This window comes from Schistocerca gregaria, chromosome 6 (assembly GCF_023897955.1).
Source record: "Schistocerca gregaria isolate iqSchGreg1 chromosome 6, iqSchGreg1.2, whole genome shotgun sequence".
Taxonomy (NCBI): Eukaryota; Metazoa; Arthropoda; class Insecta; order Orthoptera; family Acrididae; genus Schistocerca; species Schistocerca gregaria.
In genome coordinates this window covers 498,966,438-498,985,335 of record NC_064925.1, presented here as the reverse complement: position 1 = coordinate 498,985,335, position 18,898 = coordinate 498,966,438, and the positions used below count along the sequence as shown (strand labels likewise).

Below are 18,898 nucleotides of genomic sequence, written 5' to 3'. Positions count from 1 at the left end.
TGTCTTCTAGCCCTGTGGAAGTGGTGAAGTACAAGATTCACAGTGCAAAATAAAATAAAAGGTATACACCAAAGAACAGTCATTTTGTCGCTTGTTAAAAGAACTGTCAATACGTTTCAACTTGACCACGTGTAAAAACGATAACCACTGGTTTATTATCAGGAATTTTGGAGAAATTAGGTTAACTGGACTACTACACATTAAGAGTAATACTACAGTTCGTTGAAGTGTTAAAATCAGTACTTGATTTCAGCTATAAATCAGAGAAATTGTAACTGTCAGCTCCACTTCACACAGCATGAAATTGTAATGAATGGAACTCAGCTTTCTGCCCCGCGTCACGTGACTGAGATGTTGGTTTCAAGCGTTAACTTGGTCGAGATAAGGGAGATGCGTGGTGTGTGTTATATATGTGTTAGACAGTGGTATTGCTGTGTGATCTTTTGTAGACTTTGTAGTCTCTTGTAGTGACGAGTCGCTGTCTGTGCTTCCAGGGGGGAGGACGCCGGCGGCGAGGAGCTGAGCCCGGCCGTCGTCGCCGGCCTGCTGCAGCACTGGCGGACAGCACGGTGGACGAGGAGGTGGCGACGGTAGCCCGCGACACGCACCGCAAGAAGGGCCTGAGGGACACAGCGGCTCGGCGCGCTGCCAAGGCCAGCCGCCGTTGTTGCGTCCAGTGGACGCTGCAGCCGCTGTCCGGACAGGTACAAACAGTGCGAAGCTATCGATCGCGGGTGTAGGCTACAATGTTCCGGGTGCAGTTGTGGAGTTAAGATTGCAACACCGTGGACATGGCGTGCAGTGAATGTGCTACTACGTGCTCGGCTATGCAGAGGTTTCAGTTCAACTCTGAGTAACATCACCAATGTAACTCTTCAGGCTTTCCCAGCGATCTAATCACATATCGGGTTGTCGGGTGGTCTGTCGGATATCATTGTGGTACTTGCACGATATATTGCGCAAGTACGATGCTGACAGAATGCCCGATGACGACTGTTCAAACCCAAGTCCAGCCGTCCTGATTTAGATTTTCCCTGATTCCCCTTACTTGCTTCAGGCAAATTCTGGGATGGTTCCTCTGAAAGGGCACAGCTGCCTTCACTCCCCATCCTTCCCTTATCCGATGGGACCGATGACCTCGCTGTGTGGGCCCCTCCCCCAAATCGACCAACCCACCGACTGTCTCCAATGATTATGCTGCAAATTCCTCTTTCAGAATCAATTTTGAATGTAGGTTCTTTGTGAGATGTTTTACATACTGATCAGCCAAAACATTATGACCACTGCCCACCGCGATGGCACTGTGGGCACTTGACACAGTAACAAAAGTGTGTAAACATAGAAGACACCTAATGGGGATAACCCTGGTGAAGATATGGGCTGCAAATGGGGAACTCCATTTAGATAAGCTACTTTGACAAAGGGGAGATAATTATTATGCAGAGTGTGTGAAAGAGTATCTTGAAAACATCAAAGCTGGTCAAATGCTCACATGCTACTGTCACTGGTGTATACGCAAAGAGGTATGAGGACGGTGAAACTACCTTTAGCTGCTAAATTGTCAGATGTCCGCGACTCTTCACAGAATGTCAGGTTCAGAGGCTTGTCTGCTGTGTAAAGTAGGATAGACAGTGACCTGTGGCATCTCTATGTGTTTTGGTACACACCAATCATCGTACACTGTCGAACGTGGAGGTCCACAGCAGACCACCTCTACATGTGCACTTGTTGACCCAGCAGTCAGTTACGACTGCAGTTGGCACAAGACCATAGGTCAATGAGAAATGGGTGAATCATTTTTGTGCTACACTAGCTCGATGGTCGTCTCAACAGATGCCATAATTGAGGTGAGCAGCGGCTCGAAACGTGCTGCATGCCACAGACGTAGGTTGCTGGGAGCAGTATTATGCTGTGGGAGATATTCTCCTACTCTTGCATGGGACCTGTGGTAGTATTCGAAGACACGCTGATAGCTGCAAATGACCTGCATCGCATTGTGCTCGATGTCCTCCTCGATGGTGATGTCATCATTCAGCAGTATAATTGTCCTTGTCTTGGTTCCAAAACCTTGCTACAGTGGTTTGAGGAGCATTATAGTGAACTCACACTGATGTCTCGGTGTCAAAATTCGTCTGATGTAAATCCAGTGGAACGCATCTCTGTGCTATCAGGTGCCATCACCTTGTACGCAAATCAGTGGCCCGTTATTTAAGCGAATTACATGACCCTTGCATAGACATCTAATGCCACATTCCTCCACAAACCTACCAACAAACTCTCATTCCGAAGATGGACCAACAACCTGTTAAGTGGGTGGTCATAATATTTTGGCACATAAAGATAAAGGTCTACCAGAGTTTGTTGGAATTTGACTTTGTGTTGAGTCTGTGGTGTAGATGATTCCACAACTCTCCTGTGAATACCCAATGCCATGCACATGACTAGTGACTTGGAGGACAAACATTGTTTACTAGTTCTATTTTGTCAAAAACTGGCATTTTGAGCCCATGGCTGGGTACAAAATATAGTTTGAATCTTACACAGAATATTACAGTAACCAGCCACTTTTTACAATGCTATTTATTTCTTTACGTAACAAAAACACCTTTCATTTAATAATAATAATTTGTCTACATCACTTAAAATTGTCATGAGGCACAATTACAATTAAAAAGACGTTGTCTCACATCTTATTTTCGTTGTAGGACATCACCACCCCAACCCCAGGTTGGGAAACAAAACACGAAATATAATGTAAAATGTGAACTAGCCATCTGAAGATAAACCTTTTGGTTCTAAAACGGTAACAGTGCTTTTTTTCAATAAATAAATAGCATTGTAAAAAGTGGCAGGGTACTTAATCTTCTGTGTAAGAGTCAACCTATATATTGTTTACTAGACTGTGCAAGGATAGTCACATGTGCCGTGATTGAGGAAGTGGGCCCTTTTCACTCTCTCTCTCTCTCTCTCTCTCTCTCTCTCTCTCTCTCTCTCTCTCTCTCTCTCTCTCTCTCTCACACACACACACACACACACACACACACACACACACAAAGTGCGATGATGCCTGGAGCAGCTCAGATTCCGTATGGAGGCTTCATTGATGTAGCAGCAGCAGCAGAGAGGTGACCCAACAGTAATGCATCAGACGTCACTGGACACAGGAGGGCATCACTTTGTCTTTTCTAAGTCCTGATTCTCTGTACAGTGCCACAGTGGTTGCATTAGGGTGCCGAGGCTTTGATGAGAATGAACATTACCAGTCATAGAGCAACAGCACCTGTCATGATGGTGGGGTACCATTGGGTACACAATGTGATCATCTAATTCGTGTGGCCAGTAATTTAAATAGCAGCCATGACATTTCTGTTCGTTTAACTCTGGTGGCTGTGCCCGATATTTGAGGCCCCCATGATGTTATCTTTCATCGACATAATGCAAACCGCATGTTCTCCATCTTCAATAAATACTATACCACATTTCAAAAAAACGATTTTTTTTTCTACGTGTTTTATGCTTAAGCAAATACAATTATAATTGTGAATTAAAAAAGTATTCTGTGAAATATATCTGACCAGTTCCACAGTTTTGTTACTTTTATCTCCTACAGAAAAATATCCCCACAAATAACCAATAATGATTCCTGGACACATAGTCTTTCTGAGGACTTTAATAATACATTCCCAGTTGATCTACAGACTGACAAATTGAGGAAATTAATGCTGCCATCAGTTTTCATGCTCAACTGTCAATATAATTTTGGGTTTATGTCATGGTACCTCTAAATAAGACTATACTGACATCAACATACCACTGACAATATGAGTTCTGTTAGAAAAGTATCTAACCTTATTGTTTTTTGTGAACAATTGATGGATTTGAATCTAGTGCACTTGCATGAGCGACCTTGATTCTTCATGCGCATGGATGAATATTTTCCCACCCGTCAATATCATCAATAGCAGGCAAGCAACAGTTGAGTGAGGTAGTGTGAAGTGCTCACATCTTTTTTTCATTGCAAGGGAAGTGACAGAATAACTGGTGCTGTGCTACTGCATCGGATTTTGCCAGAAATTGGACAACAGCCACGTGAAAACCATTTGGAAGATTCAGACAGCTTTCAGTAACAAGGCTATGGGCATCACACAGAGTAAGGAAGTGTAAAACTAGCTTAAAGATGGCTGCACATTGGTGGAGAGCGAGCAGTTCTCTGGTCGCCCATCAACATGCTGAAAAGACCAGGTCAGTGCCAAAATGAATGCTGTGGTGAGACAGAACCATCATGTGACTACCAAAGAAATTGTGGAAGAGGTGGGCGTCAGCACTTTTTCCACTGTGATAAAAGATTTGGGCATGAAGAGAGTTCTGATGAAATTTGTGCTAAAGCTGCTGACAGTGAAGCAAAACCAAGTTTGTGTGGAAGTCCCACAGGACGTGCTGGACTCCACAAACAATGATCCCAACTTCATGAACACTGTAATCACTGGCCATGGGTCCTCTGCATGTGGACATGGCCTGGAAACCAAATCCCAGTCGTCACAATGGAAGCATCCCTTATCACCAAGACCAAAGAAGGCCCACCAAGTGTGCAGCAATATCAAAGTGATGCTGACTACTCTCTTTGACTCCTGTGGTGTGGCACACCACGAGTATGCACCACAGGGTCAAACGATCACCAAATAGCACTACAGGTGTATGTCCTTCGTCACCCATGTGTTGCTGTGCCGTCCAAGAGACCTTACTTGCAGTCAACAGGGAATTGGTGCCTCCATCATAACAGGGCTTCAGCACATTCCTTGGACTTGATTCAGAATGTTTTGGTGCAAATCCAGATTCGTGTGCTTCAACAGGCTCATTACTCTCCTGATATGGCCCCCTGTGTCTTCTAGCTATTCCCTAAATTCAAGAGGCCATTGAAAGGAATATGATTTCAAATAAGAGAGGACATTATGGCAGCAATGACAACCGAGCTAAATGCCATTCCAAAAGAGGCTTTTTTGGCTTGCTTCCAACAATGATGGCACTGTTGGGAGAAGTATATGGAGTCCAAAGGGATCTACTTTGAGGGTGATTAGGTGTCCAGTGCTCTAGGTAAGCCAGTCTCTCTCTCTCTCTCTCTCTCTCTCTCTCTCTCTCTCTCTCTCTCTTTTTTTTTTTTTGTTATTATTTGGCCCAAGGTCGGATACTTTTCTAACAGATATCACAGAGTATTTTCTCTTTTGCATTTGGGAATGCCCCAAAAAAGTTAAATTTAAAGTAATTGAGGAATATTCTTGACAAGTTGCTTGATAAACTATTACCAATTGCTAAGCCATCTCCCATTCCCTAAATTTTTCCATTAAAGGTAAAGAACTGGAAATCAAGGTTAAATTGCAAGAATCCTAACAGATCTACCATTCTTTATATTTCTTTAAGCCTCTGATTGCCCTTCCCATAATCCTAAGAAAGCTTTAAATAAAGTACTGCAGATCTTTTCTAAATATGGGTTTACCTCTCGTCTTCCTAGCACATGAAAACTGCCTGTATGTTAAGCAGCAGCAAGAAATATGATACAGGTTAACAGTAATTGTCAGTGGTCAGTTTCCTATTACTGTCAGCTTTACATAAGTTGGAAATTGCAGACCCTTAGCTTCGAGAGAAAGGTTTAAGGAAGTAAATAGAGGAAATCTCCGCACATTTATCTGAAGATAAAATGCGAAAAGTAGAAAAATATTTCAGGACTGCTCAAATGTGAGATTGGGGCCCACATCGACTTCCAGTGGGAAAACATGAGTCATGTGTCTAATAGCATTTTCTAAACAAAAATATTTGGTCTAATTATATAAGAATAGTGCAGGCTTTGTTTTTATTATTTTCAGAACTTTGTCCGCTGTGCACGTAGTATAATCTGCAAGTCAGCTAACTTGCACCCATATAATTGAGAAATTGCTGTAATTTTAAAATTCCTGTGTTTTACATTGTCCATCATTAATGACATTGTCAGTTTAAGTATTAAAAAGAAGTGGGTTCACAGGGCCTAGGCTCATGTGCAGTGCAATATAATTTTCTTATGTGTTTTTCATTAGACATACTTTCAACTATTGTTAGCAAACGTGGGAAATTCGCTCAGTTAGATGTGAAAAGCTTTTTCAAAATCAGTAAAAGTAGTGTAAGGTTGAAAATTGTGTTCTCATTTTGTTTATTATTTATACCATTGTGAATATGCAGTCTGTCCATAATCAACCTTAATGGAATCCATTTTGAATATTTGATAAAGGACGTCTTGGTGTACATCATGAGCCATACTTCAGAAATATATATTTGCCAGACCGGTATTTGGGTCTGTAGCCCATCATCAGTGGTATCTGATACAGAGGATAAAACAAACATATGTATGCTTATCAATCTGTAACATACAGCATTTTATATACACTAAATTGGAGACATTGTGCACCATTGCATCAGTCAATATATTTGTCAGATACAAAATCTTTATGCTAGTTAAAAATGATACGGATCTAGGAAACAGAACCCTGAGAAATTTAAAATCTGATTATAACATTGTACATAAATGTGCCTACAGGACCAAGACAGGAGTTTTTATCCGTCATACACCTGTGTTACACAAACATGTGAACTATTTGGGCATAAGCTGACCTTTTGTATGGTGGCTGTCATGAATGGCAGGAGGCGTATCTTGACACATCTACATCTACATCCATACTCCGCAAGCCACCTGACGGTGTCTGGCGGAGGGTACCCTGAGTACCTCTATCGGTTCTCCCTTCTATTCCAGTCTTGTATTGTACGTGGAAAGAAGGATTGTCGGTATGCTTCTGTGTGGGCTCTAATCTCTCTGATTTTATCCTCATGGTCTCTTCGTGAGATACACGTAGGAGGGAGCAATATACTGCTTGACTCTTCGGTGAAGGTATGTTCTCGAAACTTTAACAAAAGCCCGTACCGAGCTACTGAGCATCTCTCCTGCAGAGTCTTCCACTGGAGTTTATCTATCATCTCCGTAACGCTTTCGCAATTACTAAATGATCCTGTAATGAAGCGCGCTGCTCTCCGTTGGATCTTCTCTATCTCTTCTATCAACCCTATCTGGTGCGGATCCCACACTGCTGAGCAGTATTCAAGCATTGGGCAAACAAGCGTACTGTAACCTACTTCCTTTGTTGTCGGATTGCATTTCCTTAGGATTCTTCCAATGAATCTCAGTCTGGCATCTGCTTTACCGACGATCAACTTTATATGATCATTCCATTTTAAATCACTCCTAATGAGTACTCCCAGATAATTTATGGAATTAACTGCTTCCAGTTGCTGACCTGCTATTTTGTAGCTAAATGATAAGGGACCTATCTTTCTATGTATTCGCATCACATTACACTTGTCTACATTGAGATTCAATTGCCATTCCGTGCACCATGCGTCAATTCGCTGCAGATCCTCCTGCATTTCAGTACAATTTTCCATTGTTGCAACCTCTCGATACACCACAGCATCATCTGCAAAAAGCCTCAGTGAACTTCCGATGTCATCCACCAGGTCATTTATGTATATTGTGAACAGCAACGGTCCTATGACACTCCCCTGCGGCACCCCTGAAATCACTCTTACTTCGGAAGACTTCTCTCCATTGAGAATGACATGCTGCGTTCTGTTATCTAGGAACTCCTCAATCCAATCACACAATTGATCTGATAGTCCGTATGCTCTTACTTTGTTCATTAAAGTAGGACTGCTGAGGTATGAGGAACAGTGAAAGGAGGACAGTGCCGACATCTCCCTGAAGTCACCATCACCCACGTTTTGCATTTATATGAAAGCACATACAACACTTGGATACCCATGACTATCTTCTGACTCGCCAGTTTTCTCCACTAATGGCTGCTCCAGGAAAAAGGGTCAACTTACTGTGACCAAACTGGACGTGATGTTACTATGAGCTGCTAAATGGTCAACTGCCCGGTCATATTCTACGTACTGACATGTTAAGAAAACATGAAACTGGTGCTCAGCTCATAGTGTACATCAAGATGTCCTTTGCTAAACGCATACAAGATTTTAATTTTGGAGAGTGTTGAGTAGCACTTCTACTAGCATGACTTTTTTTTTTTTTTTAATTATAGATTTTATACACTGTGAACAGTAGTCTTACGCCTCTGTAGTTCAGTTTTCTTATGCATTGGTTATATTGTTGTGTTGTTACATCAGTTTTCATTGATATACCAAAGTAAAATATACCTCAGAAATAGTAAGCACTTATGTTACACTCAGCTTAATCTACACGTGATATTATTGAAATGGTTACAAGATAATATGTATTTTGCAGGATCCACCATTGAGGCTGATTGTGAAGCGCACCCTAACAGTGAGCGAGAGCTCTGACCTTGCAGCAGAGTATGCAGCTAATGAAGACATTACATCGCCAAAACCAGGACCACGTGGGAGGCGGCACAGTACTAATGACTGTCAGTCTAACCGTCGAGAGAGCCAAATGGACAATTCTCTCCGTTTTAGCCAGAACGTGGACCAGCCTGACAGTAGCGTGCAATGGCGCAAACGGCGAAACCCTGTATCACTTTCATCAGTTGATGGCGAGGAAGATGTCAGTAATGATGCTGATGATGATGAAGAAGATGAAGATGATGATGATGATTATGATGATGAGGACTGGGTTCCTAAGAGCTACAAGTACAGAAAATCTGTAGCTGGAGCGCACAGCAACTTAAGTAAGAGGGTGCATTTGGCAAAGCGAAGAAAATCTATTAACGTTGGAGCTGATGACTACTTAAAAATTTCATGTGTAAAAACTGTAGAAACAGTGACAGCATCCCCTGAACAGGTGGCAGAAACAAACAAGGAAGAGTCTTTGATCACATCAACAGATACTATGCATCTGCCTGAGAGGGAGAAGACTGCAGTGGTTGAAACAACTGTAACAGCTATTGTGGATACACCCAAATCATCAGTTGAAGAACATGTTCCTGATACTACTGAAGTCACAGTGACATCCCACTCTACCACTGAATGCAGTCAACCACTTGTGTCACAGATCCAACACAAAGTCTCTTGTGATACTTATGAGACTTGTCAAGAGCCAGCACCAAAGAAATACAAAAAGGCATGGCAGGAATTATGGAGTGCTCAACAAAATAATGTGTCATCACTTCCAGAGGTGGCATGTAGAAGTAAAGAATTGCAACATGGAGAAGAGAGATGCACTAGGGACCTCACACAACCACCAACAGCAGAGACACAAGTTGTTGCCTCTCCATCTTCATCTAGTCATGTGGATCAACAGGACACTTCAGAAGGGCAGTGTAAAGGCAAGGTAGGCATAACAAGCAAAATATCATCTCAGCTGACTGTGGCACCTCACAGTCTAAGTGATGATTCAGTGGAAACACTCAGTGATACAACTACAGATGAGTCTGATAGTGAAGCCAACCCAGTAATAATGCATCAGAAATTCAGTAGTGTAGTCCAACATCAGGATGTCGCAGTACATTCTTCACAGCAGCCACAGGGATTTACTATGCAGCAGCAGCAGCAGCAGCAGCAAGGACTTATAGCTGAAGCCTGGTACATGGTGAACAGAAGAATGATGAGAGTGCAAGTTCAAGGTCACCTTGATGGTGCATTGAACAAAGTACCTCAAGAAATAATTGAACACTGTGTGCAACAACTGAAGAGATCAAATGAATCTGTTCACTCATTGCATTATAGTCTCTTTCCTTCAAACTATTTACCTGTGCATAATCAAGAAGTAAAGCCGTTTTTGTGTCGCCACATTGGGCGTGGAGTGGAGTGTCCATTCTATCCACCTTGCACACGTGTTAAACAAGAGCCTGTGGATGATATTCAACTTTACCATCAGCATCCAATATTGACACCATCCTCAGGGATGTTCCCATATGATGGTCAGCCACTGGGTTGTGCGAATGTGGTGGTGCAAACAGAAGGCTGTTTTAAAAAGGTGAAGTATGTTTACTATGTAGCAACTTGTCTTATATGCCAGTTTTTTTCCTAATACAATTAAGCTGTAGCTGATTTCAATTATTTGCAGCAAATATTTCAGAGGCCAATCACTGAAGGCTCATGCGGCTCCAGGTGACTATAAAAACTTTTCTGCATCATAATGTGATCCCTTTACAGAGTGTTCCCTGATTTGTTTTGTGGGCAAGAGTAATGATGTGAATCCTCTCAACATCAACAATGAGGACACAGGTTCAGCAGATTCATGCAACTCATCTCCATTATAAATATTCCAGTTTCCTCTCTGCATGGACATAAGATTTATTTAAGACTGAATGTGGCACTGCACGCTGCTATGTTCCTTGTGCTTCCTGTATGCTTGCATTTCTTGCATACAGTAATATCGAATGGCATGCTAGCAGAAACAACTGGCACAATTAAAGGAAGGATATAACCGATAGCTGTGAGAACAGGATGATATGCTATCTGTCATACCATACAATGAACTTGTGTCTGAAAAAGCAATCAGATTGTTACTTGCCCTGTCCAACGGTATAACAGTCTTTCTAGATCAGAAAATATGTACTCTCATTGTTATATGAGGGGTAATGATTACCCCTAGGTATAATCCCATTGCAAAATTTTAATTTCTGATATGATTTTATCCTTCCTACTCCAACAGTGAGTGACACTCAACATTGTTTTCCACTCTGATGTCGAGCCTTGTTCAATACGATTTTTCGTACCTCCCACATGCTCCATTCTTCAATCTGCCAGTAGCGTAGATTAATATTGCATAGTACTGCCCTCTAAGGATATCTGTGCTAACTCCGACGTCAAACTATAGCAGTCGTGTTGAAACAAAGGTTTTGTTACGCTCAGGTTATAGGTGCAAGATGGCTAGTTCTTCATGTACAGTCTTTTCTGAGGGAGACATTGTAGATCTTTTAGAGGAATCTTTAAGTGAAAGCAAGAATGATAATGATTTTGATGATGACATTGATTCATTCGTAAACAGTTCTAAGGTGAGAGCTATCAAGCAGACTGGAACCTGTGTCGAATCTGTGTGTTAGCTGAAAAGCCATTGATACCAAAGCAACTTAATGTATTGTCTTCTGCAGTGGATACTGTCTACTCTGGAGGAAGTACAGGATCTATCACTGATTGTCAGTGAGAGAAGCATGTCAGTGGTAGACCTGTGACCTCTGTACAGGGAAGACAGGGACCAGTGAGAATTTAGGGTACTACACTCATCCTGCTACCCAATGAATTTTAGGTGTTGTCTTCCACTAAAATTGAAACTGAGCCCAGTAAGATGCATCTCACTTGTTGGGGAGCCTGCTGTGATCTGTGTCAGGAGGAAGAAAGTCGCAAAAGGTTAGAAGTCTATTAATCATCTGCAGTCCAAACATTAGGACAAATAATGTTATCCCTGAAGCAAATAGCAGCAAGGTATGTGAAGAATCGCCTTGTGCACACTGTGGGGAGTCCTTATTCAACACTATGTTCTGGCAGCCATTGATGGAACAAGATGCAATCAACTGCACATCATGGTTCACTTTGGAATGAATAATACCTGTCATCTGGGATTCAAGGTCATATCTGGATCATTCCATCTGCCTGACAGAGACTGTTGAGGACACCAGCCTTGGTGCAAGCTTCTACAAAGCTCACAATCTGCAGCATTGCTACCAGAACTGATTGTTTCCTTATGGTTATGAGGCGAGTAGAGGGAATCATCTTGTGGTGCAGAAGGCTTTAACGAGGGACTTCAAAGGTTCTGAGACTAAGTTAGCTTGTGACTTTCTTGACTTACACCATAGATTGAGAATTGAAGAGTTTTCCTACATGAGTCAGGGTTGCACTATAAATACGAGCTGCCACCCAGGATGCTGACCCTGAGCTGTTAGTCTAAGATTCAAAGAAATGCCTCCCCCCCCCCCCCCCCTCCACAGATGAAACGATTAAAATCATAGTGATCAACTACTGAAGCATTTGCTGCAAAGTCCCGGAAGTAGTAGAGTTCTAAAAAGTAGTGGAGCACATATAAAACTAGGTACACAATATTGGCTAAAACCCAGAATCAAGAGCAGTAAAATTTGTGGAGTAAATATAAGTGTATGTCAGAAGGTGTATTAGTGACAGTAGACAATTAACTCAAAAGCCCCTGAGAGAAACATAGGCACTGCATGAGAGATTGTTTGGGCAAGAACCAAGGGTGGGCATGAAACTGTAAGTGGATCTTTCTGTCCACCACCAGGTTCATCATCCCAATGTAACCATTTTAGTCATCCCAACAATCAATTGGGATAGTTACAGTTTTGTAAATGATGAGTGCGACAAATCATCCTGTGAAACATTAAATCTTCTTTTACAACTATCTAGGTCAAATAGTTTGTGAATTCACTCATGATAGAAATATATTAGTACAAATGGCAAAGATACACCTGACCGTTTTGAGGCTGCCCACATTGAAACTGGTATGAATGAAAATGAGGCATTTGGAACAGAAGTGTATTAGTATAAATGGCAAAGATACACCTGACCGTTTTGAGGCTGCCCATGTTGAAACTGGTGTGAATGACAATGAGGCATTTGGAACAATATTGACTAATAAAATACAAAGGGCAACTAAAGCAATTAGGAAGATTTATATGTTTAGTAAGTTATGTGTCACATCTCAAATAGGAACTCTACACTTATCTCAGGGCAGGAGGACTCATAAGAACTGTGGCTTAAGTTTTAGGAAAGAAAATCCTAAAGAAACAGCAACTTCTGAAAAACAAAGCTCAGGGACATAATTTGAGAGATGCTGAATGAAAGCATTTGATTGTCAACAGGGCAATGCATGAAGCCATGACTATTGTGGTAGAATCTCATTGAATGATCTCTATCAAAACCCACAGATATTCTGATCGTATATAAAGGCTGTCAGTGCCCCCAAAATTAGTGACCAGACACTCACAAAAGGCACAGGAAATGTAATTAAGGGCAGTATAGCAAAAATAGAAATGTTGTATCCTGTTTTCAAATGTTCGTTTACTAATGAAGAAACCAACATAATGCCCCAGTTTATTTTTTGTGATATAACAATTAGAGTCAGTGGCTTGTGAGACAGCTAAATTGCTAAAAGTAAACAGCATTCTTTTTGCCTGCAGTATGTTTTGACTTCAAAAAGCATTTGACTTGGTACCACACCAACATTATAAACATAGCACTGTTGTATTGGACATCAAACAAAATTTGTAACTACATTGAAGATTTCTGGTAGGGATGTCACGTCATGTTAACTTGAATGAAGAGTAATTGAGAGAAGTGGAAGTAACTTCAGGTATACTCCAGGGATGTATGTTCATGTTGTAGTTTGTGGTACATATTAATGATGCGGCAAACAATATGAATAGTAACCTAAGACTTTTTGCAGAGGATGCTGCTATTTGTAATGAAGTACTGAGAATCATGCTGTAGAAATATTCAGTCAGATCTTGACAAAATTTCAAAGTGTAGCAAATATTGGCAACTTGCATTAATTGCACTGAAATGTGAAATTATGCACTTTAAAAACCGGAAATAGAGGTATCTCATGACTGCAGTACGAGTTAGCATCAGTCAACTCATAAGACTACCTGGGTCTAACAATTTGTATGGATATGAAATGAAGTCATTGCAGTGGTACGGTCGTAGGTAAGGCAGTCAGCACACTTCGATTCATTGGTAGCATACTTTGAAAATGCAGTCAGTTGACTAAGGAGACTGCTTGCGCATACCATTTTAGAATTTACTCAAATCTGTGGGAATGATACCAGATGGGACCAGTAGGGGATATTGAATGTGTACAAAGAAAGGAGGCATGAATGGTCATAGGTTCATACGATTCACAAGAGAGTATTGCAGAAATATTTAAGAAAATCTAAATTGGTGGGCTCTTGAAGATAGGTGCAAGTTACTCTGCAAAACCCTACTTAGAAAATGTGAAGAACAATTATTAGTGAAGAATCTAGCTATATACTTCAACCTTTTCTATATCACTCTGGTATGCATCAAGGAGATATCATCATCATCTCAGCTTTTTCCCATGTCATGAGGAGTCGGCGTTGCTTTGGTGGATCCTTCTCTTCCATAAATGCCTATCCAGTGCTTCTTCTCTGAGCCATCATTTCTCCCCTGGGTCCCCTACAACTTAGTCTTTCCATCTCAGTTTTGGTGTTCCCTCTTCTCCTTAATCCTTCGATTTCTAGGTCTTTAACTCTTCTCCCCATCTAGCACTCCCCTCTTCTCTGCACATGTCCATGTCATCTTAGTTTGTTTTCTTGGATCATCCTCCCCATGGGCCCCACTTTCACTGTTCCCCTGATCTACTCTTTTCATAGTCTGTCCTTTCATGTCACCCCACTCATCCACCTTAACATTCTCATTTCTCCCACTTCATTCTTCGTTCTTTTTCTATTGGGCTGCTGAGAGCAGATCCCTGATGTAGTCCTACTTTCATTGGAAATGTCCTTGTGGCACCTGCACTGCTCCTGACTTGTGTCATTGCACCTTCATGCATCAATAAGATAAACTAATTGGAGCAGGCATAGAGACATTTAAGAATAAGCAGTGAGTCCTCCCACACTTACACGACTGGAATAGAAAGAAAAGCTAACATGTAATGCCATGCTAAGGACCATTTGCCACGTATTTCAGAGTGGTTTGCAGAATACGGATGTGTATCAGGTTTCTAAGTCCCATTCAGTTAACTTATCTTGACAAATAATCAAATTTTATAACTTTTGAGCTTACCACAACAGAATACTTTTGAGAATTCTATTGACATAGTTGTAGTATCCATTGTGGTTGCAAGCTATTACTAATTCTGTTTGTATGCCCTCGTAATGGCAAAATGACTACAAAAAATTGAGTAATATGTTCTGCTTAAATTGATTTGAATTTTCTAAATGTGACACTTTCCTAGTTTTGACTTACCATATGGGTTACTGGGTTTGTATGCACAAATTAAGTTTAATAACCTCCTTACCACTTCCTTAAAGCTATCTGAGAACACAGCTAATCTTAATATAGCTGTGAAACAGATCACAGCACACATTACCACTTGGGTTAGGTGCCACAACAACAAACTGTGGGCAGCAGTGAGACTTGGTCCCCATATTTGAGAACTCGGATGCAGCATGGAAACTTCCTGGTAAACTAGATAAAGGCACTGGTGCATAAGGATACAATTCAGTATATCTAGCAGGACTTACATCACTACCTCAACAATGCATCCTAGAAACGATTCCTTCTAGCCATAAAAACATTTTCACATTCAGTCTTTCTCATTGCTGTGGAGTGTGCAGCAGTAAGAAACTTCTAGAAGATATTTATATCTTATTAGATTTAGATTAGATTAGATTTAGATCCTTTATTAGTCATTCAACATTTGTACATACAATAGACTTCCGTCAGTATGTTTGCTTATTAATATTATCATAAAATGGGGTGACTTGAAACTATTTTTGACTTTAGGCTTCTTCAGTGCCTATATTTTTTTTTATTAGATGGCACTTCTTGCACTTCACTTTCAGGTGACATGTAGTTGATAAGGCTGATGTTCCCCCAAAAATTTTTTGGAATCATTTCACACCAAAAAAGTTTATTTTTGTGCCTGTTTCAAGTTTCACCATGGGAAGGTGTTAGATTTGATTTGGTTTTATTTGATTTTTTATTGGTCCAGTTTTATCAAAATGCTATACATAGTATAGTAGGCAAATTAAAAAGAGGTACCTATTACAGTTAATTTTGTTACATATTCAGAAATTCTCTGACAGACTAGATACAGTGCTTTATTAGAAATGCCTTTAGTTTAGCTTTAAATATTGGAAGAGTAGCATTTTTTATTTCTTCTGGTATATTATTGTGTTCTATCACACCAGTGTTAATTATGCTCCTCTGATAGGTGGTTGTTCTGTGATATTTTTGATGTATATTTGATTTCGTACTATACTTGTGTACATTTTTGTTCTGTAACAGTTTGCCTGTTTTCAGGATGTAGTCCCTAGTGAACAAGATACTTTCATAAATGAATAAACTTGAAACATTTAGAACACCAAGCTCAGTAAAATGGGATTTACAAGACTCCATCTTTTTAAGGCCACAAATTATTCTTAGAGCTCTTTTTTGTATTCTAAAAACCTTTACACTGTGAGTTGAGTATCCTCAGAAAACGATCCCATATTGGACTAGTGAGTGGAACTGTGCATAGTATGCCTGCAGTACTGTTGTTTTACTTGTTGTAGCCTTTAAATTTCTTAGGCTATAGCACACAGATGATAGTTCTCTAGACAAGTCATTTATATGTGTGTGTCCCCACTTTGTCTTGCCGAACCCATAGACCCAAAAATTTTGTGACAGATTTTCTAGGGGATCATTTGTAATTGTGCTTGACTAGACATTTGATTAGTTGGAGAAATTAAATGAAATTCGTCACACACAGTTTATTCAGTATTTATAATGAGTTTGTTTTTCTGTGAACCACTTAGAAAGTATTTTCGTAGAACTTTCTGCTGTGGACTGCAATGTTTTTGGACTGGATCCAGTGAGCACCATGCTGGTGTCATAAGCAAACAGGATAGTTTTTGTGGGACTCGTATATTCAACTAAGTCGTCCATATAAATCAAGAAGAGTAGTGGACCTAAGATTGAGCCCTGTGGTACACCATATTTTATTGGCAATTCACTGGAAAGAAAGAAGTTGTTTCTTGTTTTATTCATCTAATCTTCAGCATTCTTCTGTAGCACCACATTTCGAAAGCTTCTATTCTCTTCTTGTCCAAACTATTTATCGTCCATGTTTCACTTGCATACATGACTACACTCCATACAAATACTTTCAGAAACGACTTCCTGACACTTAAAGCAGTACTCGATGGTAACAAATATCTCTTCTTCAGAAACGCTTTCCTTTCCATTGCCAGTCTACATTTTATATCCTCTCTACTTTGGCCATCATCAGTTATTTTGCTCCCCAAATAGCAAAACTCCTTTACTACTTTAAGTGTCTCATTTCCTAATCTAATTCCCTCAGCATCACCCGACTTAATTCGACTACATTCCATTATCCTCGTTTTGCTTATGTTGATGTTCATCTAATATCCTCCTTTCAAGACACTGTCCATTCCATTCAACTGCTCTTCCAAGTCCTTTGCTGTCTCTGACAGAATTACAATGTCATCGGCAAACCTCAAAGTTTTTATTTCTTCTCCATGGATTTTAATACCTACTCCGATTTTTGTTTGTTTCCTTCACTGCTTGCTCAATATACAGATTGAATAACATCGGGGAAAGGCTACAACCCTGTCTCACTCCCTTCCCAACCACTGCTTCCCTTTCATGTCCCTCGACTCTTATAACTGCCATCTGGTTTCTGTACAAATTGTAAATAGCCTTTCGATCCCTGTATTTTACCCCTGCCACCTTCAGAATTTGAAAGAGAGTATTCCAGTCAACATTGTCAAAAGCTTTCTCTAAGTCTACAAATGCTAGAAACATAGGTTTGCCCTTCCTTAATCTAGCTTCTAAGATAAGTCGTAGGATCAGTATTGCCTCACGTGTTCCAACCTTTCTACGAAATCCAAACTGATCTTCACCGAGGTCGGCTTCTACTAGTTTTTCCATTCGTCTGTAAAGAATTTGCGTTAATAGTTGCAGCTGTGACTTATTAAACTGATAGTTTGGTAACTTTCACATCTGTCAACACCCGCTTTCTTTGGGATTGGAAATATTATATTCTTCTTGAAGTCTGAGGGTATTTTGCCTCTCTCATACATCATGCTCACCAGATGGTAGAGTTTTGTCAGGACTGGCTCTCCCAAGGCCGTCAGTAGTTCCAATGGGGGCTTTGTTTCGACTCAGGTCTTTTATTCAGGTATTTTGTTAACAAATTTAATATTAAAAGCATTCTGGAATGCATGAAACACAAGGGTTGTTTTTAAAATATTAGTGAAAGATTATGGTAGGTTTTGGTATTACATAATAATAAATTAATAATAAATAATACACAGAGAAAATATTTGATGTTAATTACAATGAAATCACATTGTGTGCTTTTATGGTAAGTTTATTCCAAATGACAAAATAATAATACATATGATGTGCTCCTAAAGGAGGTAATTTATGAAATATTTACAAAATAAATTACAGTAAAACTTCATTAATACAAATCCGAAGGGACCGAAAAATCAGGAGTTCATGTTAAAAAAATTCGTGTTAAGTGAAAAACACAGATTTTAATTAGTATACATGTACAGCGTTACACTAATGTGTATTGTAGTCTTATAACACTATAAAGTTATTGTAAAATTACAAGTACTCACAGATTATGTATGTTACTTTCTTGGAAAAAATACTGTCATGGTTCACTGATGTTCATGGGAATGATAATGTTTTGTAATTTCACAACCAATTGTAATGATAGCATCTGTAAACCCAGCAGTGATGTCGGATGTTGAAGTGAACCGTTCTAAACAGTCCAAGGCTGTAAACATCTCCTGACGGATAGGTGGAATGGTATCTGTATTCTCTTCCTCTTCAGTTTCTTCTGATGGCCCTTCTTGCACCTCGTTCACAGCTTTTGCCACATCTGATTCCACAGAAGCACATATGGCAACATCGTCGTCTACACTAATGAATTCTTAGAAACTAATTGCAAGGTTCGCAATGTCCTGCTGAACTCTCCATTTAACAGGTGAAGTGGCATCTTCTAACTCGTGGTCATCTTCAGTGTTGCTATGTCTCCAAGCTCTGTTAAAGTACCTCCCTATATGAGGTGGCGATACTGAGTTCCAGGCTGCTGTGGTGGCTTTTACTGTGTCAAGCAGATTCCAATTTGGGGTTGCACTATTGTTTTCAGCAGCATGAATTGCAACTCTTACAAGTCGCTTATGATAAGCTCTCT

At 40.3% G+C, this 18,898-nt stretch overlaps 1 protein-coding gene across 8 annotated transcripts in view; it reads left to right on the top strand.

The window, feature by feature from the left end:
* LOC126278050 (uncharacterized) overlaps positions 1 to 18,898 on the top strand; it is a 420,814-nt gene that overhangs the window by 337,641 nt on the left and 64,275 nt on the right. For 5 of the 8 annotated variants that reach the window (XM_049977851.1, XM_049977849.1, XM_049977850.1 and 2 more), the window contains 2 exons: positions 495 to 704; positions 8,321 to 9,967. In XM_049977851.1, the coding sequence (XP_049833808.1) occupies positions 495 to 704; positions 8,321 to 9,967 (1,857 nt within the window). Of the gene's footprint in view, positions 1 to 494; positions 705 to 8,320; positions 9,968 to 10,057; positions 10,102 to 18,898 lie in introns of all 8 variants that reach the window. The other 3 variants (XM_049977853.1, XM_049977852.1, XM_049977854.1) reach the window with 2 other exon arrangements.